General features: G+C 59.0%; 4 protein-coding genes across 7 annotated transcripts; 2 read left to right on the forward strand and 2 right to left on the reverse strand.

The window, feature by feature from the left end:
- The first annotated feature begins 50 nt into the window (after positions 1 to 50).
- AK1 (adenylate kinase 1) lies at positions 51 to 4563 on the forward strand. Of its 3 annotated transcripts, none has more exons than XM_015879382.1 (7): positions 51 to 132; positions 1712 to 1754; positions 3101 to 3136; positions 3498 to 3661; positions 3774 to 3890; positions 4036 to 4227; positions 4338 to 4555. In XM_015879382.1, the coding sequence occupies exons 2-7, from the start codon at positions 1745 to 1747 to the stop codon at positions 4401 to 4403; spliced, it is 585 nt and encodes a 194-aa protein (XP_015734868.1). In that variant the 5' UTR covers positions 51 to 132; positions 1712 to 1744; the 3' UTR covers positions 4404 to 4555. The 3 variants fall into 3 exon arrangements, with proteins under 3 accessions (XP_015734868.1, XP_015734869.1, XP_015734867.1); XM_015879383.2 differs by lacking the exon at positions 51 to 132 and adding an exon at positions 1054 to 1075 and having other exon boundaries at positions 4338 to 4557; XM_015879381.1 differs by lacking the exon at positions 51 to 132 and adding an exon at positions 1282 to 1422 and having other exon boundaries at positions 4338 to 4563.
- Positions 4564 to 6516: 1953 nt separating this feature from the next.
- On the forward strand, positions 6517 to 15706 carry ENG (endoglin). The gene is made up of 15 exons (XM_015879339.2): positions 6517 to 6629; positions 9638 to 9795; positions 11357 to 11491; positions 11989 to 12139; positions 12323 to 12479; positions 12563 to 12695; positions 12773 to 12947; positions 13027 to 13169; positions 13283 to 13420; positions 13557 to 13601; positions 13672 to 13782; positions 13868 to 14113; positions 14299 to 14362; positions 14439 to 14540; positions 14987 to 15706. The coding sequence occupies exons 1-15, from the start codon at positions 6572 to 6574 to the stop codon at positions 15103 to 15105; spliced, it is 1935 nt and encodes a 644-aa protein (XP_015734825.1). The 5' UTR covers positions 6517 to 6571; the 3' UTR covers positions 15106 to 15706.
- On the reverse strand, positions 15541 to 19819 carry FPGS (folylpolyglutamate synthase). Of its 2 annotated transcripts, none has more exons than XM_032448103.1 (15): positions 19708 to 19819; positions 18904 to 19032; positions 18759 to 18812; positions 18596 to 18660; positions 18377 to 18491; positions 18220 to 18297; positions 18012 to 18073; positions 17833 to 17935; positions 17691 to 17768; positions 17462 to 17609; positions 17285 to 17386; positions 17017 to 17167; positions 16866 to 16941; positions 16511 to 16577; positions 15541 to 16437 (listed from the first exon to the last, which is right to left on the reverse strand). In XM_032448103.1, the coding sequence occupies exons 1-15, from the start codon at positions 19726 to 19728 to the stop codon at positions 16013 to 16015; spliced, it is 1674 nt and encodes a 557-aa protein (XP_032303994.1). In that variant the 5' UTR covers positions 19729 to 19819; the 3' UTR covers positions 15541 to 16012. The 2 variants fall into 2 exon arrangements, with proteins under 2 accessions (XP_032303994.1, XP_015734823.1); XM_015879337.1 differs by having other exon boundaries at positions 17285 to 17389.
- CDK9 (cyclin dependent kinase 9) lies at positions 19595 to 25946 on the reverse strand. Its single transcript, XM_015879340.2, has 7 exons — positions 25812 to 25946; positions 25425 to 25506; positions 24912 to 25002; positions 22891 to 23057; positions 22555 to 22726; positions 22333 to 22481; positions 19595 to 21164 (listed from the first exon to the last, which is right to left on the reverse strand). The coding sequence occupies exons 1-7, from the start codon at positions 25901 to 25903 to the stop codon at positions 20799 to 20801; spliced, it is 1119 nt and encodes a 372-aa protein (XP_015734826.1). The 5' UTR covers positions 25904 to 25946; the 3' UTR covers positions 19595 to 20798.
- Between the last annotated feature and the right edge of the window lie 8 nt (positions 25947 to 25954).

Genomic DNA, 25954 nt, shown 5'->3' on the forward strand with positions numbered 1-25954 from the left:
GCTCGGCGCGCGCGCGCGCGCGCGGCATGGCGCCGCGCCGCCAGCATTATATATATCTAGCGGTACGGCACGAAGCTGCCGCCCAGCAAGCAGCCGCCCCCCCCCTCGTCTTATTCCGACGCGCCCCCGCAGGTCAGTGCCGCCCCCCCCCCCTTAACCCCCTCCATCCCCGCTGTTGCTTTGCACCGCGGTTTGTGTCCCCATCCCCCCCCCCATATCCCCGTGGGTCCCCCCACGCGGTGACCTTGGGAGGGCATTCCGGCATCCAACGCTCGGGTCCCCCCGCCCGGTCCGGACCTTCTGATCGGGGCGGGGAAGCGCTTTGGTCCGCCCCCCCCCCCAAGTACGGTGGGGATGGGGGGGGATGTGAGCATCGCTGCGGGGGAGCGGACCCGGGGGGGCGAGAAGCGAGAAGAAGAGGTGGGGGTATTGGCAGGGTGCTGTGCTATTATTGCTGGGGGTGCTGTGCTATTGCTGGGGGGTGCTGTGCTATTATTGCTGGGGGTGCTGTGCTATTGCTGGGGGGTGCTGTGCTATTGCTGGGGGGTGCTGTGCTATTGCTGGGTGCTGTGCTCAGTGCTGGGTGCTGTGCTCAGTGCTGGGTGCTGTGCTCGGTGCTGGGTGCTGTGCTCATTGCTGGGTGCTGTGCTATTATTGCTGGGGGTGCTGTACTATTGCTGGGTGCTGGGGGCTGTGCAGCCCTTGGGGATGGAGTCCCTATATGGGAGATGGGCGCTGGCAGAGCGTGTTGTTGGAGCACCCTGGGGTGCATCACAGCGTGGGCTTTGCTGGGCAGCACCACGCTGGGTCAGGCCATGAGCCCACCAAGGGCTGCCACCAGATGCACTCGGTGCCCCCCACACCAGGGACCCTCCAGGTTGTGCCCTTCCTATGGGGTGATGCTGGGCTCAGCCCCGCAGCGCAGGCGGGACGTGACCCGGTGCAGATTTCATTCCGTCCATACTTAGCCTCTGCCCTTTGCTGGCTGTAACACGACCTGACTGATGGCCACGGCCCCTTCAACCCCGGTCCGGCCGGTTTGGGGACAGCGGGGTGACGCGTTGTGGCTGAGCAGGTGGGGAGCTGCGGGGCTGGGTGCGGGCAGGAGGCATGGCAGATCCCATGGCCCAACCCACAGCGAGGAACTGGAGGGGCTGTGGGGTGCAGCGACCCCACCTTGAGCACCAAGAACAGGCTGAGCCCTTACAAAGCATCCCCTGCAGCAGATGGGGAGCTGGAGGGATGTAGGATCCTGCCCGCATCCCTCGGTGTCCTGCTGCCATGCGTCACCCAGAGCCAATTTCCGTCTGCCAGGCAGCACCCCGGGCATGGGGATGTGGTCAGGGCAGGGCAGGGTGCTGCTGTTGTCACCATGAATCACCCGGCAGTGCCGGCATTGGGAGGGTGGCTGCCAGCAGTGAGGTAGGAGGTGGCCGCAGGACGTGAGGTCCCAGCTCCTGGAGCCATGGAATTCAGGCAGCATTGCGCCTTTCTTGTATCTTTTAGGGATGTTCTCTATTTTAGGGCCAAGTGCTGCTAGCAGGGGGGAAGCCCTGCCCTCCAGCGTGGCCCTAGAGCTCAGTTTGAGATCTGCACCATCCCATTGTGGATGCAAAGGGAGAGTTGTTGTCCTGGCAACATCCCCAGGCCTCAGTGCTGGGTACCTCTGTGTCCCTGCCGTGCTGCTCACTCTGCTCTGCTTCCCTTACAGCCTGACGTGCTCCTCCACCCAGACAGCAGCAGCATGTCAACAGGTGAGTGCTTTGCATCTGTGCTTCCTGCATCCCTTCCCACCCTTCCCCTTGCACCTGATCCCTTGATCCCCTTTGGCATCCATCCTCTCCAACTCCTATTGCCTCTATCCCTTTTATCTCATTGTATATACTCACTTTTTCATCCTTGTGTCCATCTGCATCCCTTCTGCATTTGTCCTCTCTGTCCCTCTTGCATCTGAACCCTTGGTCCCCCTTGTGTCCATCCCGTGTCCATCTGTTCCTCTTGTATCTAATCCCTCAGTTCCCTTTGCATCCATGCATCTGTCCCCCCATCCTCCTGTGTTGTCCAGTTGTGTCCCTTGACATGTCCATCCCTTTTCTCCCCCTTACATCTGATCTCTCAGCTCTGTGTGCCTGCCTCCCATGTCCTCTTTGTATCTGTCACCTCTGTCCCTCTTGCATCTGATCCTTATGTCCCCTTTTGTGTCTGTCTCATGTTCTCTTTCCATCTATCCCCTCTGTTTCCCTTGTATCCAAGTCCTGAATCTCTCATCCATCTTCACTGTCCCCCCCTTGTGTCCATCTTCTATGTTCTCCAGTAGTGTCCATTCCCTCTGTCTCCCCCTCGTGTCCATTCCATGTCCTTTTTCCATGCCCTCCCTTATGTCCACTCCCTGTCCCACCATTACCTCTGTCCCATTTCTCCCCCTTATTTCCCTCCAGCCCCCACATACCCCATGTCTTCTGCCCCCCCACACCAGCCTCTTGGCTCCATCCCAGCCCGGTGCTCAGCGGCTGCTGGAGGAGCTGTAATTTCAGAAGGCTGAGATCTGGAGATGGGCAGCACAGCCCCGACGTGGCTCATATTATTTTTAGCTCCCTCCCTCTGCCCTGTCACACCCCAGTCCCCATCCCCCATTGGGGGGGGAACATGCAGAGAAACCCCCCCCATCCCCTGGGCTGAAATGCTCCGAGTGGATGAGGCTGTGCCATTTCTGGGGACAGTCAGACCCCATGAGCTGTGCCGTGCTGCACCAAGCAGGACTAAGAGCTGGCTATGGGGATGGATGTGGCCATCCCTGCTGGTTCCCATCCCTCAGTGGGGTTGGGGACAATGACTGTCTCCAGGGTGCAGTAGAGTTCCAAGCCCACAGCTCAGTCCCATGGCTGCCAAGGCACCATGGGGTCTCAGTGCTCCTGCATGTCCAGATTTGATGTCCCGGACTGTCCAGGTGACAGGGCTGAGAGCTTCCTACTCTGCTCTCCCTGGGGTTGGGGTTGGTCCCCATCACCCTTCATTCAGCCCTGCCAATAGGGACAGTTTGCTTCCAGGTGTATCTTCCAGCTCTTAGATGTATTGTTTTGTTTTCTTTTCTCTCTATCAGAAAAACTGAAGCACCACAAGATCATCTTTGTGGTGGGTAAGTGGTGGCCGGTGTGGGGTGTGCTGGGGCCAGCAGGGTTTAAGAAAGCTTGGGGTGCCAGCACCCAATGTGATGTGATGGCAAACCCCTGGGGGTGATGTCATGGCTGCTTAATGGGGTGGTGATATCCACGTTGCCATCATGAGAGTCATGTCTGGGATACTGGTCATGGTGCCTCCGGTGCCATCAGGGCAATGATGTCCAGGTGCCAGTGGTTCATCAGCCACACTAGCAGCCCAACGGCTCTCTCCATCCATCCTCTCATCTCATCAGGCTTTGCTGGGTCTGGGCTGCCTCTCCTCCTACCCCCACTAGATGGGGCTTGGGACATGATGGTCGGCCCTGGTGTTACTTGCAGGTGGCCCCGGCTCAGGGAAGGGGACACAGTGTGAGAAGATTGTGCACAAATATGGGTACACTCACCTCTCCACCGGGGACCTGCTCCGGGCAGAGGTCAGCTCAGGCTCAGAGCGGGGCAAGAAGCTGAAAGCCATCATGGAGAAGGGCGAGCTGGTGCCCCTGGTGAGTTTGTGGCCACGAACGCAGGGTGATGTGGGGACACCGTGGTGATACAGCAGCAGGAATGGGGCACATCGTCCCACATCACCCTGACAGCTGTATGCTCTCTCTGCAGGACACGGTGCTGGACATGCTGCGGGACGCCATGTTGGCCAAGGCTGACAGCTCCAAGGGTTTCCTCATTGATGGATACCCTCGGGAGGTGAAGCAGGGAGAGGAGTTTGAAAAGAAGGTGAGGGCTGTTCCCTTAGTGAGTGCTGTGCCATGTTGTGCTGTGCCACCCTACACGGTGCTGGCACCATGGCCATGCTGGGTGTCACACCTGGGGGAGACATGGGGACCCCCAGACCCACACGGTGACAGCTGTGTCCCTGCAGATTGGCCCCCCCACGCTGCTGCTCTACGTGGATGCGGGGAAGGAGACGATGGTGAAGCGGCTGCTGAAGAGGGGAGAGACCAGTGGGAGGGTGGACGACAACGAGGAGACCATCAAGAAGCGCCTGGAGACCTACTACAAGGCTACAGAGCCAGTCATCGCCTTCTACAAGGACCGGGGCATCGTCCGCCAGGTGAGCGGGGCACGGGGAGGAGGGAAGCAATACACGGGGATGGCCCAGCTGCCAACTCCCCCCCCATAAACACTGCTGAGGGATGCAGCGCCCCATCACTGTCCCCACAGCTGAATGCCGAGGGCAGCGTGGATGAGGTTTTCCAGCAGGTCTGCTCCTACCTCGACAAGCTGTGACGCCCCCCAACCCTGCGGCTCCCCCCGCACGCGCGGGGCAGAGACAGCGGAAGTGGCCTTATCCTGTTTTCGTGGACAGAGCCGCGCGAAGGAAATTTCAAGGACATTGTGTTTGGCTCTTTCCCGTCTCTCCCCAGTAAAGTTCACTGTAATGAGCCCAGACTTTATCTTTTTCTTCTGTCGCAGGAAATGAGTTTTTCTTTCCAGAGATTTTTGTTTCTAGCCCCCCCCCCCTCCCACCCTCTCTCAGCCAGCCCCTCTCTGAAGCTGATTAAGGGCAGGAAGCGGGTGTTTATCCCGGCTGCGATGCTTTGGGCCGGGGGATGCTGGAGGAAGGGAGGGAGCATCCCGGCTGCTCGCCCCTGGGGCTGCGTCCTGGCCCCGTCCCGCTCCCCCCAACCCCATCCCCCCCATTCCCATCCCATTCCTGTGCTCTACTTCTGCATCCCACCCCATCCCTCCTTATCCCATCACATGGGGATTTCTGCCACTTCCACCATTTTCTTGCTGCTTTTGTCCCTCGGGGTATTTTGGGATGCCCTCATCCTTCTTCTTTCATCTCCATAGGATGGGAATTTCCATCACCTCCTCGCTGTTTTTGCCCATTGAGGTGCATGGCCGTGCTGCTGGGTGCCCCCCTTTCCAAGCACATACAGTCAGCAGTGTCACTGCTGTGCCTGTGGGCTGGATGTCACATAGGGCAGAGGGATGCTACAGGGGGCTGAACATCTCAGAGATGTTCTGCAGAGCTGTAGATGTGGGATGCTGGCATTGGGGATGTAGAACTGGGGGCTCCCCAGTCCCAGAGCTGTCTGCAGTGTGCGTGGATGCATTGCAGCCCCTTGGTGTTAGACAGGGTGAGGGCAGCAGGCGACAGAGCTGCTGGCTTTGAGGCTGCCATAAATCAGGCACAGAGCGGGCAGCATCTCAGGGGGCAAGGCAGGTCACCAGGATGGTGTGGAGGAAGGAAATGTGCTGATGGGGGGGGGGGACAAAAATTCCCCTAGAAAAATTCCTAAAGGGAAAAAAACCAACAATTTCAAGCTCACCAGGCTCGGACGTCAGCCGGGTGCCCGGGGGTGAAGCAACCACGAGCAGCAGCGGGGCTGTGTCGCCGTGGGGAGGCGGCGGGCAGGAAGGATGCGGCCATCCGGCCGGGGCTGGGGCGCTGCCAGCGCTGCGAGGCGCGTGTCGCTGGGGGCGAGGGGCCAGGAGGGGTGGGGGGCTGCAATTAAAGCCGGGTGGGGGATGGAGTGAGACCGTATCACTCGTGTTCTTATCCCTCTTATCCCTCTCGGGGTGTGAGGTGAGCCTGAATCAGTTTCTTTGTATGGTGAGCAGGGCTACGGAGCTCTGATTGCACCCATGGAGACAGGGGTGCAGGGGATGCTCAGCTGCGCTGCCTGCTCCCGTCCCCGCGGTCCCCAGGAGATGGCAGTGCTCTGTCGTGGGAGATGGTGCTGCTCGCCCTGGGGGACAACAATCACCTCGGGGATGTGCTGCTGCTGGAGACGGGCCTTCCCTGCAGCTCCCTGTGCTGCTTCCTCCCCAGGGCCATGCAATGGGATGGAGCCCAGTGTGCATTCAGCAGGGATGGAGCACGGCTGCGGGAATGTCCCTGTGAGCGCCCTGCTGGTCTCTGGCTCCCACCTAAGTACTGCTGTGATACAGGACTATCCCCAAACCTGCCTGCAAGCAGGGACACTGTGGCAGTCCCCAGCTGTGGGTCAGAGGCATTGCTATGGGCCCCACACATCTGCCAGCAGCCCTAGACGTGGTGCCCAGAGCTGCTGGGGAGCACCATAACCACACATGGGCTGGGTGTCAGCACCATGGGGCAGCCCGTGTCACTCTTGCATTGAAGCATCTCCTGTCTTTAGTACACGGAGCAACCCCCTCCCACTCCTAAGCCATGTAGGGTTATATCTGGGAGCAGGATGGTCCCAAACAGAGGCACGGACCCCCCTCACTTCACCCCAGCCCCCCCCACCGCCCGGCTCGGCTCCAGCGCTGCGGACCGGCATTATACACATACACGGCACGGAGCCGCGCCGCCCGCCGACCCTCCTCCTCCTCCTCCTCCTCCTCCTCCTCCTCCTGCCGAAGGGAGTCGGTTTCCTGCCGCCGCCGCCCGCTCAGTGCGCTCAGTGCTCGGGGCAGCGGTCGGGATGTGTCGTCGGAGCTCTCCGCTGCTGCCGCTGCTGTTGGCGCTTCTCGGCCGTCCCGGTGAGTGGGGCCGGGGGGTCCCGGTGGTGTGAGGGGTACGGGAGGGGATGAGGGTGAGGAGATGCCCTGAGTGTGGCCGGATGAGCCAGGAGCTGTGCCCTGCGGTGGGGCACATATACCGAGCGTGGGCATGGGACCCTGCTGGCGTGGGACCCCTCTGACATGGGACTCTGCTGACATGGGACTCTGTCATGGATCCCCTTGGACGTGGGACCCCTCCCGCTGCCCCAAAGTCCGGCTGCGTCACCGGGTGTGCGTCAAAGCGCTGCGGCTGCTGCTCCCTTCCGAGCCCGCAGCACACAGCGGGTCCTGGGCTGGTCCCCGTGTCACCAGAGCACCCACCCGGACGGCTGAGCAGGGAAGGGAGTCCCAAAAGCAGCTTGCCTTGACGGCGTGGAAATGGTGCTGTTCTGCTGCCTTCACTGACAACTCTCCCCATGACCTCACATGGAGGGGCTGTGGGGCACCAACAGCAGGCAGAGGGGCTGTGGATGTGGGGACATGACATGCTGGGATGGGATAGGGGCAGAGTGTTAGGATGGCAGCAGTGCCAAGATGCCCTACAGCCCATGTGCTGGGATTTGTGCCATGCAGGCCATGCCTCTCGGAGCTGTGTTATGTGGACCCCATCCTATGTATCTGTGTCATGTACTCCTTGTCCTATGGCTGTGTCATATGATCTCCATCCGATGTAACTGCACCATAAGCTCTGCATCCCGTGTAGCTGTGCCATACAGTCCTTGTCCTATAGCTGCGCCACACTGTCTGTGTCTTCTGTAGTTGTGCCATACAGTCCTTGTCCTATAGCTGTGCCATATGGCCCCCATCCTACATAGATGTGCAGTAAGGTTTGTGTCCTACTCAGCAATGCAGCATGGTCCCCATCCTGTAGCTGTGCCATATGGTTTGCATCCTATGAAGCAGTGCCAAATATTCCCCATCCCATCCCCTCTGGGTGACCGTCCTTTGCAGCTGTGCAGTCACTCTCTGTCCCGAGCAGCTGTGCCAAACAGCTGCTGTGCCATGTCTGTTGTACTTGTGCCATTTACTCTGTATCCTGTGTGGCTGTGCCATACAGTCCCTGCTCTAACATGGTTCTGTTGTATGAGCTGTGTTCTATGTAGCTTTGGTTCCCATACTATTCAGCTGTGCCTTCTAATCCCTGTCCTACTTAGCTGTGCTGTGTGCTGTATGGTCCTCATCCTATGGAGCTGTGCTATACTGTCCCACACAGTGATGTAATGTAGTTCCTGTCCTTCCTATCTGCTCTGCGATGCTCTGTTTATTTATCTGTGCCATATGGTCCTTGTCCTGAATGTTCAGTACAATTCCTGCCCTATACAACCAATCAGTAAAGCCCCTGTTATGTGTAACTGTGCCTCTATAGTCCTTGTCCTGTGTAGCTCTGCCATATAGGCCATATCCATACAGGCTGTGCTACACCATGCCCACCACCTGCAGCTGTGCTATATGGCCCCCATCCTTTGTGGGTACACCACAGCACCCCATGCCCTTTATAGCTGTGCTGTACACCTTGTGCTGCCACCTCCCCATGGCACAACAGCTGGTGATGGCCCAGGGATGCCAGGCTGCTGCACTCCCTCCATTCCCACCCTTGGCACAGCTGAGCCCTGCCAGCTCATTGCACGAGTGTCAGCACACTGTGCTGCCTGGCAGCACCCTGCCCTATTGGAGCCCCTCCAGCCTGGCACCCCAGCACTGCAGGGCTTTGTTCTGTGCCTGGAGCCTTTGATCTGTGCCTAAAAAAAAGCAGGAATCCCTCATGCACCGCGGCAACACAGCAGAGAGGCTGAGGGCAGGAGGTGGGAGGTTGGAAAAACATCCAGTGGGGTTTTTTCTTTTTCTTTCTTTCTTTCTTTTAATTTTATTTTATTATTTTATTATATTTTTTTTTTACGTTTCCTGGAGTACAAAAATAAATGCTCCCTTATCTGATTGACCCCGCGGGCGCAGGCTGGGCCCAGCTGAGCGCTCTTATCTGATCCTGACATCATGCTGCAAAGCACTGCCTGCCCCTGGGGACGGGGACGGTGCCCGCTTGGCACCACTGCCCTATATCCCCTCTGCAACATCCCTGCTCTGTGTGGGGCTGCACAGCTCCATCCCCATCTATGGCACTGTGTCACCGGGGGGTGACGAGCCACCCAACATGTCCAGTGATGCCGGGGATCAGGGTCGTGCCCGGTGCCACCAGGGCAGCAGTGTAGGGAAGAGTGCTGCGGGCTGCGGCGCCCAGATAAGAGCCTGTTTATCTTCCTCCCGATGCTGCGACGGCTGCGCCAGGGGGAGGAAGTGTTGGACAATAGGTGGGACCTCGGCAGCGTCACTGCGGGGCCTGCGCTGTGACCCCGCTGCCTCAACCTCACCACCCCAATGTGGATCTGGGATGGCACGCGTGGCCCTCACCCCATCCCCAGCATAGGGTGTCCCTGGCACAGGGCATTGCCTCCTGCATTGGTGGCCCATTGGGGATCCCGCAGAGAAGGGATGGTGCTCTGTGGCCACATCTGAACCAAACGCAGCATCCACAGCCCCAGTGGGCATCCAAAGCAATGCCACCCATGTGTGCCCCATGGACAGCTCAGGGACAGCACTGAGCAGGGCAGGGGAAGTGCCCCAAGCCATCCCTGCTGCATTTGCAGGGCTGCAGCTCCAGCAGCGTTCTGCAGTCAGGATTTCCCTTGGCAGCTGCAGCACAAGGGACGGGGACGGTCAGTGTCAGCGCCGCCCGCCTCACACCTCCACAGGGACAGCTCGGTGCCATTTCCACACCTGGCCCTTCCGATTTCCTGCCTCAGCGGGGGCCGGGGAGGGTCAATCACTGGGGGAAGCAGCACGGGGACAGTGTTATTTTCCAGACCGGATCCGAGGATCATTAATGGGACCAAACTAGCCAGCACCAGGCGGGTGTTCCAGCACAGCCCCTCTCGCACGTCCCATCCCCACACCAGCAGGCAGTGACTGATGTCCCTTTGTTTTCTGCCCAGACCCCGCTCCAGCTGAGCACTGTGACTTGCAGCCGGTGACAGCAGAGCCGCCCGTCACGCTGTCCTACACCACCAGCACGGTGCTGCGGGGCTGCAGCAGCAGCAGCTCCACCAACACCCAACATGAAGTGCACGTCCTCAGCATCCAATGGTCCAAGGTGAGCATGGTCCTTTTCCAGCCCCCCCCAGGGAATGCAGCCCCTGCACTGCAGGACCAGCGAGCAGTGAACGCAGCTGGGACTGCTGTCAAAATCGTTTCCTCTGAGTAACGAGCAGCGAGAGAAACCAGATTAACCTTTTCCACAGTGCAATTTCCCTGCGTGGCCCAACTTCCCTTCTCGGATGAAGCTGCGGTTTTGCTCCGTCCCTAAAGGGGTGGTTGAAATTCTTTATAAAGGCGACAGCCTGAGCAGCAGGGACTGTCCCTGCACTGGGTGCTCCAGGAACCCACATGGAGTGGGTTCCCATGGGGATGGATGGATGCAGGGAGGGATGGAGGCAGCCTGCCCAGCGTGGTGACTGCTTTGTGGGTGCTCAAGGCTGGGTGGTGAGCCTGGGGCTGCTTCCCTGCCTGGTGCACTGCCCAGCCCTGAGGTGGGGGCTTTGGCTGGGCAGGAGGAGGCAGATTAGGGGAAAACTGGCCTCAGGAACCAGGCTGGGCTCTCTTTGAGCTGCTGAGGCGCCAGCAAACCCAGCACCGGGTCCTCGCCGCCCTCCCAGCTTTCCCAGTTCTGCTTTTTGGGGCACAGACGGGGCAGGAGGAAGCCTGGCCCTGCTGCAGACGCCTGTAAGTGAGCGTCAGGGCCGGGGGTGCCCCTGCTTTGTCAGCGGAGGCGGCAGGGGACACGCAGTGATGTCACGGCTGTGGCACTCGGCTCGCCGGCTCCGAGCCCTGGGGAGCCGGGCAGGGACCCGGCTCCACTCCTAGAAGAATTACTGGAAACTGCTTTCTATAAGCAGATCCCACAAAGCAATTAAAAAAAGAAAAAAGAAAAAAAAAAAAAACAAAACACCCACAACAAAAACCCAACCACGACACAACAACACCGAGCTGAAAAACCTCTAAGAAAAGGCTGCGGAGGGCGAGACGCAGCCTCCATCCATCTCCTCCATCTCCTCCATCTCCATGCACTCAAAACAATGGAGAGCCGCAAAACACGCGGCAGGAAAACCGGCCCGGCTCCTCCTGCCGCCACGGGGCCACCTCAGGTCCACGGCCACACACACAGCTCGCCGGGGTCACAGCCGGCCGCATGCACAACGTGATGCTGCTGCTGCTTAATTTGTGCCTCACTGGGGCTGCAGTGGGGCCACAGTGTTGGGATGGGGCTGGGAGAGCAACAGGGGCATGTCCTGGTACCCAGAGTGGGGATGCTCTGGTGTGTGGGGTGAGGAGGTGCCAGTTCCAATGTGGGGATGCTCTGGTCCCCACCAGGTGACACCTGGTACACAGCACCTGGTCCCTGATGCTCTGACCCCTATGAAGGGCCATAGCACTGGGATGCTCCTCCCTGGTGTGAGCCATTACTGGGGTCTGTCACACTGTGGTGTGGATACACACCCTCCCTGCATCCATCAGCTGCCCCAAGGCCAAATCTCCCATCCCTGCTGCCTCCCACATGGCTCATGTTTGGGGTCAGCCCAATGTACCTCCCTGCTGCCCCAGTGGGGGTCAATCCCAGCCATATTCAGTGCTGACCCTCTTCTTGCCCCCCACAGACCCCTGTCCCCATGCTGAACGTGTCCATCACGCCGCATGCTGACGACTGCACCCGGCGAGCAGCACTCATCCTCCAGTGCCCGCAGTGCTCGGCCAGCATCACCTCCACGTGCCAGGACCTCCTCATCCACACTGTGAGTGCCACAGCAGCCCTAAGGGAGGGGCTGGAGGGGCTGGGGGTGTTTGTGTCCCCTCTCCTGGGGATGATGCTCATACCGGGGACAGCTGGCTGCTGGCAGCGGATCTGAGCACGGGGCAGGCCGGGCAGTAATGACGCATGGCGCTTGAAAAAGCTCCTGTTTCCTCCGGCTGCCGGGAGGAAGGTCAGCGATGGGGTTTGGCTCCAGCGAGCTGAGCCGGGGCCGGGAGCTTTGTTAGCAAAATAAACCTCCTGCTTTGTTTGCAGCTAATAATAAAGTGGGCTGAGCTCCTCGCGTGCTGCCGGTCACCTAAAATCCCTGCGGTGTGACCCAAAGCGCAATGCAGTCAGTGCTATGAAGGTGCCAATCCATCTGGGCTCAGAGCAGCACCTCCCATACCAGGAGTGGGGGCCATGTGTTTCCTGGGTGGCAGGGAGGGATGTGTCCGTGTGCCCTGCTCTGCCTCAGCTCCATGTGCTGCTCACCCGCAGGACGCCTATCTGAGCCCCAAGGCACAGAGCACGGAGCTGCCAGAGGCTGCCAAGGGAGATCTGCTGAACTGGGTACAGGACACCTATGGGGGCATCACATCGTACAGCGAGCTGAAGGACCCGCAGAGGATCCACCTCCACCTGGGTGAAAGTGAGGCAGGACACAGGGAGAGGGGGCAGGGGGGACGACTGGGTGGCACTGGGGGATGAGATAAGCACAGCGCTCCTGTGCCACTATGCTGGAAACACATGGGGCAATGCTGTGGGCACACTGAGCATGGCTGTCACATGAAACCATGACAGTGGTGCAGTTTTGGTGCCTGCCTTCCCACAGATAGCAGCAGCCCCCTGCACTGCGTCCCCCAGGAGGACTTTGATGCCACTCCGCACCTCGAGGCTGAGGTCCTGTTCCGTGAGGTGAAGGGCTGCACCAGCAGCAGTGCCCACAACGCCAGGGCTGCCCACATCGTCCAGCTGCTGCACAAGCCCAGGTACTGGGGAAGAGCCCGGGGTCTCTTGCGGGCAGCCCAAAAGGGGCCCAATGCTGGACTGGGGCTATCTTGTGGTTTTGCAGCTTACCCATCACGGAGGTGAACCTGACCCTGAGCTGCCCCGAACAGCAGCCGAACAACCAGATCCTCCTCCTGCAGGGCCCAGCCAACCTCACCTGGCTCCTGATGCTGAACAACTGCAGCCTCCAGTTCCTGGTACAGCCCTTGCAGCTCTTCCCCACTGCTGCCCCCATCCCTGTCTCTGCTGACTCCCTTCTGCTCCATCCCCACAGGCCTCTGGTACCTACAAGATCCTGCACTTCCCCATGGGGCCACTCAGAGGGGAGCTGCTGCCGGACACGGAGCAGGGCCTCATTGCCAAAGCCTTTGAGAAGAACTACAGCATCATCGCCTCCTACTCCACCATCCCCATCAGCCCCCACATCACACTGAAGATCCACGAGCGTGGTCAGTCCATAGCGCATGAATACGGCCAGGGGGTTTAGGTGGGGGGTCCTCACTCAGACCCCATACCCTCTCCCTGCAGAGGTGCCAAAGAAGCTGCCTGCAGGACCCACCTCGGCAGCCCCGAGCCCTGACATCATGTCCAGCACGCTGCTCCTCATGCTCCGACCTTGGAAGTGCACGGATGACACCATGGAAATCGTCATCGCCAGGTCCCACCTGGAGGTGAGGGCAGTGCCTGGGGAGGGGATCCCATCCTGCTCCAGGTGCTGAGGGGTGAGGAGGGGCTGGATGGGCACAGCAGGGGGAGCTGGGCATGACTGCTGCTATTGTCGTAGCCCATCAAGGATGTGGTGAACATCACCCTGCGGGACATCAGCTGCCAGGCGGAGAAGAACGCCACACACTTCATGCTGCACACCCTGCTCAGCCACTGCGGCACCTCGCTGGAGAGCCACGGCCACGCCAACAACGAGGTGAGCACTGCTGGCTGTGCTGCTGATGGGGAGATCCCGGAGCAGCCCTAATCCCACGGGCAGACCCCGGCAGTGGGGATGCTCATGGGGTCTCCTCTATGGCCGGTCTGACCGATCTTTCCTGCCCTCCTCACAGCTCATCCTCAGCCTGTCCAAGGGTTCGGTGCTCAGGAGCGTGAGAGTAAGTGTTGGTGGCTGCGTCACCAAGCAGGGTGACATAGAATAGTGGCTGATGCCATCCCTGCCTGCAGGTGGCCTTCCAGTGCCCCATCCCACGGGAGCTCTTCCTGCGCCTCTTCCCCACTGCTGCCTTTGAGGCACCACAGACGGAGCTGGAGGTCAACAAGGAGGTGTTTGTGCAGGTACCGTGCACGGGGTCCAGGCAGCGGGGTGGGGATCAGACCATGGGGTGACGGCATCCCTAATAGTCACCCTCTCCCCACGCAGGCATCCATGCACTTGGAGGACTACCCGGCTGACCTGCAGCTCAAGGAGTGCTATCTGATGGCCCCCGGCATGGAGCCGCTGCTGCTGGTGCAGGGCAACAAGGCGCAGAGCTCCAGCGTGGCCATGCTGGAGGAGCCCCCCAGCAACAGGGCCAGGAAGGTCTGGCGCTTCCGCTTCACCTACACCATCCCCGAGGGCAGACACGTCCCATTCTCCGCCACCCTCAAGTGCAAGGCTGGGCTGCAGGTCAGCATCACCCCCATCTGGCACCATGGTCTCCCTAAGCATATCAATGGGCTTATCACCAAGCTGGGAACAGCATCCTTGCTCCCCAGAGTCCCTGGGCACAAGGAACTGAACCACATCCCCATGGGGTGGTGGCACTGGGGCTGGAATATCCCCATGCCTCACCCCGACCTTCTGCCTGGCAGAACAACACCATCTTTGAGAAGGTTTTGGAGGTGAAGGTGAAGGACATCTGGCGGCCACCCAACAGTGAGCTGGGGACACGGGGCAGGGTGTGGGGGTCTGAGGAAGGTACCCCCACACTGACAGCCTCATCCCACTGCAGACCAAGGGCTGGGGCTGTCTGCTGTGCTGGGCATCACCTTTGGAGCCTTCCTCATTGGCGCACTCCTCACTGCTGGGCTCTGGTATATCTACTCTCATACCCGTGAGTATCTCTGGGGGGAAGTTGGGGGGGCCCACACACACACGTCTCATTGCTGGGAAAACCATCCTCCTCCCCACTCCCAACCCTCCTGCATGTCCCCGGGTGGGGGGCTGTCATGTTGCAATCACCCAGACATCCCTTTTGGCCGAGGCAGCTCATGAGAGCAAGCCAGCCACGGTCCCCAGGGTCCCCACAAAGCTCATCATCATCCCTCATCTTATCGGGGCCGGGGGGGGAGTGGGAAGGGGGTTCAGAGCTGTGTTGGCCTGGGAGCACAAGCCCTGAGCCAGGGACGGGTCCCTTATCAGGGCTGGAAAGGTCACGTCCAGGATGAGCCATCCCCTGCCGGCCCTGCCGGCGCCGAGTTTTGTTTTTTGGCCCTACATTATTTTTCTTTCCCCCCCCTCCCCCTCCTGCCCCTTCCCTGGACCGGCGGCGTAATGCAGGTCCCATCTCCAAACTGCAGCCGGTTTCCACCACGGCACCAGCCTCAGAGAGCAGCAGCACCAACCACAGCATCGGCAGCACCCAGAGCACCCCCTGCTCCACCAGCAGCATGGCCTGACCCCCTCGGCCCCCCTCTTGGCCGTCACCCCGCTGCCACCACCGGCTCAGCCTCCATAAAAGCCTTTTCCTGTCCCAAACCTCAGGCTGAGCCCACAGGGGGCCACGGCCCCACGCTGTCCCGGGGGCCACCCTTACTCATTCAGTGAATGCTTTGGCCCCCCTAAGGCAGCCCAGGGCAGGGAGGGGGGGGCACCATGCAACGCCCTTCCAGGGGATTCCCAGCATATGGGGGTGTTGGGGGCAAAACGTGGTGCCCCCAGGATGCGTCCTGGCACTTAGGCAGTGTTTGAACCCCAGCACCCAAAGCCCCTGCATTACCCTTCCCAAAGTAATGCAGTGCTAATGCACACTGAGCAGCAGCTGGGGGCAGTGGGTGCAGCCCCGATGGGGTGACCCCCCCCCGGCCCTGTCCCATGGAGGCAGTGGGCAGCACTGGGAGCAGCAAATGGTTTATTGGGGTAGGGGCTGGGGGCCAGACAGCACCGCGCTGCTGCCCCCTCAGCCCAGGGCAGTGCACAGACAACAACCCGGGCCCCCCCAGCCCAGCTCCAGGTCAAAGTTACAAACTTAATAATAATAAAAACCTACACTACATTAAATTAGTGGCACAGAGCCTTGAAGCATCACTCACACCTGGGGCATGGAGCACCCACAGACCCCCAAAACCTGCCCTGGGGAGAACAGGGAACTCACAGGCCCCCCAGCCAAAGCCTGGGGGCAGCCTGAGTCCATCACATCACAAGTGTCCCCTCCACCTCATGGGGACAGCCACTCCCTGGGCTGGCACAGACAAAAGGCACTGGGGTGAGAAGGGGCAGGGACAGCCCAGCTTGGAGGGGGTCCTATCCGCCTCCAAGCATCATCCAAAAATTCAAGTCCAAGGAGGTACAGAGCCCCCATCCCCACTACTGGGACAGCGTGGGGTCCAGCAGCTTAAGGACCCCCCCAACCAGGTGCAGGCTGCCGGTGACAAGGACGCGGATGGCGGCTGCCTCCTGCAGCAGCACAGCCCCGCTGGTGGCCACAGGGTGTGGGTGAGCCCCCACCTTGGAGGCAGGCAGGGACAGGTGGGGGTCCCGGCCCTGCGTGATCCACTGCAGCGCATGGGAAATGCAGGGGAAGACGAGGGAGGTGGAGTTGAGCGGCCGCTCGGCCGGGGGCACCAGCAGCAGGGCTCCCCGCAGGGGGTCTGGTTGCAGCAGCCCCCCCACCTCCAGGGGAGCTGGCAGCCAGGGACCCCCCTTCTCCTCCATCAGCCGAGTCCACGTCTTCTGGTTCTCCACGCAGCGTGTGAGGGCGTTCTCCAGCGTCACGTTGAAGTTTTGTTGGTCTGAGGGGGGAGCAGGGGCTGGGTCAGGGATGGGGTTGGGGTGGAGGGGCCACCCCCAGAGCCTGGTACTCACCTGCATTAGGAGCCACTGACACCTCTGTGAAGTTGGGGCAGAAGACGGCGTAGTCAAAGTGGCAGGGCTGTGGGGAGAGGGGGCATCAGTGGGGCAGGATTCCAAAGACATCCCCCCCCCACTGCTACCACGATGCAACCAGGACCTGTCCCAGCCCAGTGGGACACAGTAGGGGGGGGTGTTAGGACTGCAGCTGGGGCTGAACCCCTTGGAAAGGAGGGAGGCGTTGAGCAGGACAGACAGACAGAGGGATGGACGGACAGATGGACAGCAGCTCCACCATGTGGCTCCCAGCACCAGCAGCAAAGTGGGGTCCAAGAACAGCGCCTCCCCCACAAGCACCCCAAAACCTCACCAGCAGCAGCTTCAGTAGCGCAGCCGTGTCCCGGTCTCCCGTAGCATTGAAGAGCAGCACCCGCACCTCAGAGCCACTATAGGGACAAGGGGTGGGTGGGTGCCGCCCTATGCCACGTATCCTTGTTCCCCTCCCCGTGTCCCCTCCTTACTCCTGAGGTTTGTCCTCATTGAGGGCTGCCTGGCGAAACCAGCGGACGCAGGCCTGGATGCTGCTGGTGGTGTGAGCCCCGTCGATGTACCATGTCACGGGGCCGTGCTGCAGCACCTGGGTACGGCCCGGCCACTCCGTGTCCCGCAGCCCTGGGGGGGGGAGGCACAAAGCATGTCTGGGTCCTGCCACCCCCAGCACCAGGATGGCACCGCAGGGGGAACCACAGTCAAGCACAGCCCCCCCCCCCCCCCCTGCCCGTACTGCACCTTGGATCATGGCATCGCTGGGGCAAAACGTGGGTGCCAGCGGCACCGAGCGCTGTGCCGACAGCTCCGCTCCGGGCAGCACGTCCTGCAGCACATCACTACCTGCTGGGGGGGCACATTGTGAGCCATAACGGCACCGCTCAGGCCGTGCCCCCCCAGCCCCATGTGGAGCCTTACCCTCGTAACCGCGCCGCTGCAGCCACGTCCGTGAGAGCTGCAGAGCCAGAGCAGCGTTGGAGCGCTGATGGCTGCCCGCCAGCCCCAGCTCCAGCACCCGCATCCCCGCCTCAAAGGCGTCCAGCTCAGGGCAGAGGTACAGGGGGCACTGCAGGGACAGGAGGCTGAGCCCAGACCCACAGAGACCCCCCACCCCAATGCTCAGCCCCACACTGTCCCCTTTGCTCACCCCACACTCCCTCGCTCGGTCCCGCAGCACTTCCAGTGGTTGCTCAGGCTGTGGCACAGTGAATGCTGGCACACCGGGCTGCGGGAGATGGGTGGTTAGGATCCAAACACAGGGCAGGGATGGGAGGTGAAGTTGTTCCTACCTTAAAAATGCCACCTTTCTGCCAAGCGATCTTCTCCACCGTGTCCCCCAGGATGCTGGTGTGGTCGATGCCCAACGAGGAGACGCCGCACACCACCGGTGTCCTGGGGACACAGTGTGAGCATGGCTATGACACAGGGATGGCACAGACAGAGGGTGCACAGCTCAACCCGCTCCTACCTGATGATGTTGGTGCAGTCGAAGGCGCCACCGATGCCCACCTCCACCACCGCCAGGTCCACCTGTGTGCACAGAGCAGTCACAGCTGGAAAGGAGCCCTCAGAGCCCCGTGTCTGACCCCAACCCATCCCTACAGACCACATCTCTTGGCTCCACACCTCCATGGGGACACTGACCCCACGCAGCCCTTCCCAGCAGCACCACCCACCTTCTCCTGCAGGAAGACATGGAAGGCCATGATGGTGAGGAAGCGGAAATACGCCGGCATGTTGGCCTGAGCCTCGTCCTGCAGCACAGGGGTATCAGTGTGGGGCTGTGAGGGCTCCACACACCGCACTGAGCCCCAGTACAGCCCCATACCCCACCTTGCTGCCCCGCAGCCGTCGATACACCAGCCAGAAGTATTTGCTGAACAGCTCCTTGCTCAGCGGCTGCCCATTGATCCGGATCCGCTCACGTACCTGCACCAAGTGTGGGGAGCTGGGGGGGGGGGGGGGGGGGGGGGGGGGCAGGATGGGGGAGGACACATTCAGCCCCAGCTCACCCCCAGACTGAGCCCACCCCCCCAAGTGCCCACTGCCCACCTGTAGAAGCCAGTCCGCAGCCCGTAGCCACGCAGGATGCGCTCGGTGAAGGCACAGGCTGAGCCCTGGGGATACACTGACATCAGCACAGCAATGGGGGGGGGGAAGGGAGGTAAAGCGGCAGCGTGCCCCCCCCCAGCCCCCAGCTCGCAGCCCCACTCACCTTGCCCTTCGTCCCCGTGACGTGGATGATGTTCAGCCGATCCAGGTCCTCGACCTGCGGGGTGAGCACGGAGTGAGATCCCGGGGCCGCGTGTCACGTGTGGAACCGGACACGTGCGGGGCCATAGTGTGTCCCGCGGTCTCACCCGCAGCCCGCTCCGCTCCAAGAAGCCCCGCATGGCGTCCAGCTGCACCCGGGGGTCCCCGCGCTCCCTCTTCACCTGCTCCAGGTAACTGGCGTTGGTCTGCAGCGTGTTCAGGGTGCGGATGGCGTCCTACAACGAACCGGCGCCCGCTGCGGTGTGAGCGCGGGGGGCACCGACCCCCGACGGCACCGACCCACGTGCTGCACCCGCACGGGGCGGCCCCGCACCGCGGCTCCCCGTTACCGGAGCTGTGCCGCCCACCCCGCTCCCCTCCCGGCTCGGAGCGGCCCCCACCCCGCACTCTCTCTCCCTCTCGGCCCCGTCCCCCCCCAACCCGCAGCTCCATGTACCTGATAGTCCGCAGCGGGGACTCTCGCAGGCCGCGTGCTGAGCCCCCTCCCTCGGTTCCCCTTGGCCCCCCGCAGCGCCCCGCGCAGCGCTCGGATCCCCCGCGCCACCATCGCTCCGCGCCGCCCCGCACGCTCCGCGCTCCGCACACGCCGCCGGCCCCGGGACCGCAGCTCCGCCCCGCCGCCATCTTTGGAGCGGGCAGAGCCACGTCGGAACGGGGGACAATCTGAACCCAAAAACCCCCCAAAGCCCCGCACGGAGCCGCCACATCCCGCAGCCCCATCACAACACAGACACGCCATCCCACCCCAGCCCCGCAGCATGGGAGAGGACGCAGCCCTATGGGAACAGGACCGTGTTTATTCACTCTTATATCCGCTCTTATAAAGATACACATCCAGTCCCCTCCTCATTTAGACGCTATTTCAGAGCCCTCCACCACGTTACATTTACCTTATAGGTGTCCTTTATCATCCTCGCCCGCTGCTCTCACACCAATGCAATGCCCACCGCTGTGCACACAGAGCTGCTCTGCTCTCCCTGCAGGGCTTTGCCATGAGCCTGGTTAACGGACAACTTATCGAATGCCAAAGGTTAGAACCCCCTGTGTTTTGGACACGTCGCTCATTGGAAAGCCTGGGGATCCAGGTGGTTTGGGAGAAGGCAGCCAGCTCCAGCTGGAGGTCGGTCATGGAAGACAAGGTGACAGGAGCTCTGGCTCTGGATCAGTCAGTCCCGCTGTGCACATGGTCCCTGGGAAGGCAGCAGTGCTGCTCCAGGCTGTGCACAAATGGCTCCAGGACAGAGCAGCACACAGAGGAGTGTTTGTAAGCACAGCAGCCCTTGTAGCTCCAGCACAACCACGCTGTGAAGCACCACAAGCAGAGGGATGGGGCACAGCCTGAGTACAACAACCCCAGCTCCATCATTAGCACTGAGGGGAGAAAGCACGCGGGTGTCTGGGTGTGTCCCACAAAGAACTTAATTGCAGTCTGGAGCCCAGAAAGCACAGACACCGAGTGCTGTGACAGATTCAATCCCACTGTAAATGCTGGCTGTATGGACACTAAGTCCCCTTCAAGGCTGGTTGGTCATCGAGCCTGGGGCCACCCTGCTTTCCCCACATCACTCAGAAGCATCTGCAGCGTCCTACAGCAACGCCTGGGTGCTCAGAGGACACGCAGTGCAGACAGCTCCCAGCAGAGCTCCCCGCAGCAAACCCAGCACTGCCAGAGCCAGCTTCTCCATCATCAGATCCATAGCAATCGATTCACAAGATTAACATAATCAATAAGGACTGCTCCGTGGGGACACGGGCTGTGCCAAAGCCGCAGGGAAATGCGGGCTCAGAGGCATCATTTCCCCACTCACACACACAACCACACAGCTCACTGCTGCAGCTCCATGGTGACAGAGCTGCTCTGCACAAGGAGAGGGGAGGGCACTTGGCCTTGAAGGAAGTCCCTGACCAGAGAGAGAGAGAGATCCCACCGAGTCTGTCCCTGCTCAATACATCCCACAGAGCAGCCCGGCCAGGACCCTGCTCAAAACACCCTGTCAAATTCAGTCTGGTTGGTGGCCGCAGGGTTCCTGCCCTGGTTTGCTGGCTGCTGGGGCATGTGCCCACCCCGCCTGCGTGGCGGGGCCAGGTACTCGAACATGGACTGGTTGTGGGTGGACAGCATGTTTTTGAGGTCCGAGGGCATGGGGTCTGACCAGAAGAAGTCGTGGTTCAGCGCATCATCGCTGTCGATACGTTGGGCCGGGTCCAGCACCAGCAGCTTGTCGATGAGGTCGAGGGCATAGGGGTCCTTGACGTAGGCCTTCAGGCGATCCTTCACCTTGCGCTTCTGGCCCTTGGGGAGCTCCAGCTTCTGATACAGCTCGTACTTATCCACATTTGGCCAGACCTGGAAGGGTCAGGAAGGAGAGGTTGGGAGAGGATAGGATCAGCAACGGCTTGTGTGCTCCCTGACACCCCCAGGCAAACCAGTATGAGGTTTGTGGAGAGAACAATACCATTTTATAACCTCCCAGTCAGCAAACCTTGTTCCCACAGCACAAAGAAGGCAATAAAGAGTGCACTAAGGCATAAAGACATGTGGACAAGTCAGGACAGAATCCTCCTGCTGTGGGAACTGCACATGGCACAGCATTCCTGAAGGTACTCCAGGATTTCTGATTCTCTCCCACCCCCCCATCAAGAAAAATCTACTAGAGAACATGGCTTGGGCAAACTCCAGAATCCAGAATGGCCAAGAGCAAAACTCTTTGCTAAACAACAACCTGGATGTACACGGCACCTTTTATTCTTAGAAACGACAGCCTGCTGCAATCACCTGCACTGATATCAACCTCAGCCTGGGAGAGATAAAAGCAACAAGTGCTTGGGCACAAAAGGAAGCACCTTTGGTGTAACAGAGGCATCAGCCTCCACACTGTGTGTAAAACCACCTGCCCATCTCACCCTGCATAATTACAGCCCTGGCTAAGATCTCTCATGGCTCAATCCCCCACCAGAGGGCAGGACAGACTTCCCTGAAATAAGGAACTGAGAGCTCACACCAGAGCTGAGCTCAAACCACAGATCACAAGCCAAGAGGCTGAAGAGGCTTCCCAAGGTGAAGAGGGCAAAGCAGTTGAAGCAAGCAAACAAAAGCTTATTTAACCAAAAAGACAGAGGGTGTTCGGGGTTGTGTCTCAGATGAACACAGAACAGATTCCTACATGTAATGTTCTGTTCTTTCATTCTCTGAGCAACCAGCATCCTCTCAGTGCTCAAAAACAAGCACAATGCTCAGTCATCCCAGAAAAGGCCAAATTCACCCTCTTATGTGTAAGGAGGTGGTGTGAGTCATCAGAGAGCTGGAGTTTACACACAGCAGCATGGATGCTCAATGTTAAGCTGGACACTTAGCACCCAGGAGCCTCCCCAGCATCCCTGCCAGCAGCAGGCAAGCTCCAGTGCTAGGAACACACAACCCACACGTAAGAGAGGACAGAGGACCAGAAGTGCCTTGTGCCAGTCCCTGCCCTCACTGCTGTGCTGCAGATCCCACAGCCTGCCCATGCTCTCACCTCTGGTGTGATGGATCCGCAGAGCTGGCTAATGAGGGTGAGCTGGTGCTGCTCCGTGTTCCCCTGCATGATGGGGCTGCGGGTCCACATCTCTGCCATGATGCAGCCTCCACCCCAGAGGTCAATGGGGGGCCCGTAGTCCCGCTCCCCTAAACAGAGGTGCTCTGTAAGTCACCTGGGATGTGAAGGGAGGAGAAGCCAGCAGCACCCATCACCTCCTACCTAGCAGCAGCTCTGGAGGCCGGTACCACAGAGTCACGACCCGGTTGGTGTAGCGGTTCGGCTGGCTGTTCTTAGCCAGGCTGAAAGCTCGAGCCAGCCCAAAGTCTGCAAGCTTCAGAACTCCATCCCGCGTGATCAGAACGTTTGCAGCTTTCATGTCTCGATGTAAGATCTGTACGAGGACAGACACTGAAAAGTTACACCTCTGAGGTATCACCTCCTTGGGCACCCAGGTGCCAGCAGGGCGCTCAGACTCAGGAGATGAAGGACAAAGCAGAACTTCCCTCCAACCTGTACTACGACACCTCAGCCCACAGCACAGATCTGGCCCATTACCTTGTTCCTATGGATGTAATAAAGTCCATTCAATAGCATCTGCATAACTTTCTTGATCTCTGAGAGCGTGAACTTGACGTGGGTGTTGCTGAGAAGTCCAGCCAGGTCGTGCTCACAGAAGTCAAACACCAGGTAGATACTGCCCTTGCAGCGGTTGTATGGAGAGGCTACAGGAGAGGCAAAGAGGAACAGTCAGCAAGGGATTTAGTTCCTCCTGACCTCCATCCATCCTCACTCACTAGGTGAAACCTCACGGCAGAGGAACATCAAAACAGGGACTCCAGATGCCTCAAGAGCCTTCAAAAAGAGGTATTAAAACAGCAAAACAAGCAACAGTGGATGAGGATCAGAGTGGTAGTGAACATCATGAGAAAGGCAAAGCAAGAGCAAAAAAGTCTTTGAAAGCTTCATTTGTGTGTTGTGCTGCGTGTATTAACAGCTGTGGGGTTTTGTGCCTACAAACTGCAGCCCGTGGGTGCACACACACAGCTGACAGCCGAGCACAATCATTGCATCAGCATTAGAGGAGGAACAGGCAAAGACAGACTCACAGGAATACAGCAAATATTTCTAAAGCAACATCAGAAAGTGAAGTTTACTGCAACCTCAAATGGTGTCTATGAGAACAGACTGATGCAGATCAATATGATTTAAAACCCCAACTTCAATTGCAATTTATGGTCAATGACAGGAAACCTCAAATGAAGCAATCAATTTCAATCTTGCTCCTAGAGCACACGTGCAAAACACCAAAACAAAAGGCTGATTTTGATCAGCTGTGCACAGCAAAACCTGCTGATCAGCAGCAAGAACCAGAAAATGTGGGCTAAGCTCAGCCTGCACAGTAAATGCAGCCTGGAGGATGCTTTCTAGATTGCACATGACAGTGGTGCCGTCCTCACAACCCCTCTTCCAACATAAAAAGAGAAAAGCTTAAAGTCTGAGAACAGTCAATGAAATGTTTCTGTTTTTCACTTGAATCTGAGGTCAAGGTAGAAAAGTAGAATTTAAACAAGACCCAAACAATCTGACACAGCTACAAAAATATTGACCTGAGACGTGCCAGCAGCATGCAGTCATCACAGCTGGTTTAATCAATCCAAGAATTAAACATTAACTCAGTGTTTTTCCTCCTACCTACTGGTTCAAAAACCGACAGTTACCTACATTCTATGGAGCAACACCAAGTTCCCAGACCTAGGCCTGAGATTCCTACCAGTTGAGTGTAAAAAACAGCAGCAGAAAGGTGCTATTATCAATTGTATTTAACCAAAAAGAACTGACTACAGCATGGCAGGCTTTAATATCATCTGTCGCTTTCCAAACCTCTTTTGCAGTACAAATCCATATAAGAGAAGGATATATAAAAATGAGGAAATGCTTTAAAATGATTTCCCTGGAAACTGAGCCTGGCCAGGTGCATTAAGCACATCAGTCACACAGCAGAGACGTGCTGCCTCCCCCAGGGACTGCCTGCAGCGATGAGATGGAACAGCAGCTCAGCACAGAGCAACTGAATTGCTCACTGTGAAGTGGCAGCACTTCCAATCCAGCCCTCAAAGCCTGGGGGGTTCTGTCATGCACAGGAGAGGCTGAGCAAGTCTCCAGCTGGAGCTGTCACCAGCACAAAGCTCCACGAGCTGCAGAAACACGGCTCCTGCTCCCAATGGCATCAGCATCATAAAGCTGCAAAACCACCACCAGGCAGAAAACGTTCTGTTTCACATTCTCTCCTGCTGCAGGTTCATTTAAAGCCATTCAGCCAGCACACAGACAGCAGTCACTGAGACAGCACAGGCATGTGCCAGCAGCACTGACAACAGCTTTTTCCAGCCAAGCTGCAGCACAGTAGCACTCATTCAAAATGAGTTTCCACAGATGAGCGTGTGGTCACCCCAGATTAAACACATGCTCAGCTGGAGGATCCACCCCCAGTGCAACACAGCAGCCTGCTGAGCCAAGAACAAAGGCTGAAAACAGACACCCCCTCAGCACAGCACAAATGAGACCCCGGCAGCTACCTTTGGTCCTACAGATTTCTATGAGGTTCACCACATTCTCATGCTTCAGCAGCTGGAGGATTTTAATCTCTCGCAGAGCTGTGATGGGGAACTGGAAAGGAGAAGACACAGGTTAGGAGTGCAGCTCACATCTGCTTATAGAACAGGAGAGATTGGACTGCTGCAGCACAGGACACCTGCTTGAGTAGCACTGCAACAGCTCATTTAAGAGTAATTGAAACTACAAAACATTACAGGGGCGACAAAACTCATTGGCCACCCTTAGGATTCTGCCACAAGGTGGAGGTGTTTGTGTGACATGGACACCTGCCCTCCTTTCCCATCTATGAGCACAGCACATGGCAAAGCCCCAATTGACCCACAGCACAACCACCCCACCCCCATGTGCTGTGTGCTGTTACTCAAGACCTGGCACGTTACAGCAGTAAACACCATTAAAGTTAATACACACTGATGTTCCATAGCCCACCCCCCACCCCATCCCCTCCATAGCACAGCACAGCTCACACCTACCCCCTCCTTCTCGTTCTCCATCAGCACCTTCTTCAGCGCCACCTTTTTCCCCGTCTGCCGGTGTTTGGCTTTGAACACCTCCCTGTAACAACAAGAAGAGACCCATGTAACAACAAGGACCCATATAACAACACGGAGAGACCCACGTAACAACAAGGACCCACGTAACAACAACAAGGACCCATATAACAACACGGAGAGACCCATGTAACAACAACAAGGCCCCATGAGCCCCATAAGGAGGAGGCCGAGGCCCGCAGCCCCCACAGCACAAAGGCCCCGGGTCAGGCCGCGGCCTGTTCCCCATGACGCTGAATAACAGCAGATAATCGGCCCCATAGGAGCCATGCCCGGGCTGGGAGCAGAGCCGAGGCCCGCAGCGCTCACCCGAACGTGCCCTGCCCGATCTTGGCGAGCTTCTCGTACTTGGACACCTCATCGCAGAACGGGCACTCCACCATGTCGTACTGCTTGGCCATGCCGGCCGACGGCTTCACTTCCGCCCTCTCGCCTTACGCTATTTCCGGCGC

Source organism: Coturnix japonica, chromosome 17, assembly GCF_001577835.2.
Source record: "Coturnix japonica isolate 7356 chromosome 17, Coturnix japonica 2.1, whole genome shotgun sequence".
Classification (NCBI taxonomy): domain Eukaryota; kingdom Metazoa; phylum Chordata; class Aves; order Galliformes; family Phasianidae; genus Coturnix; species Coturnix japonica.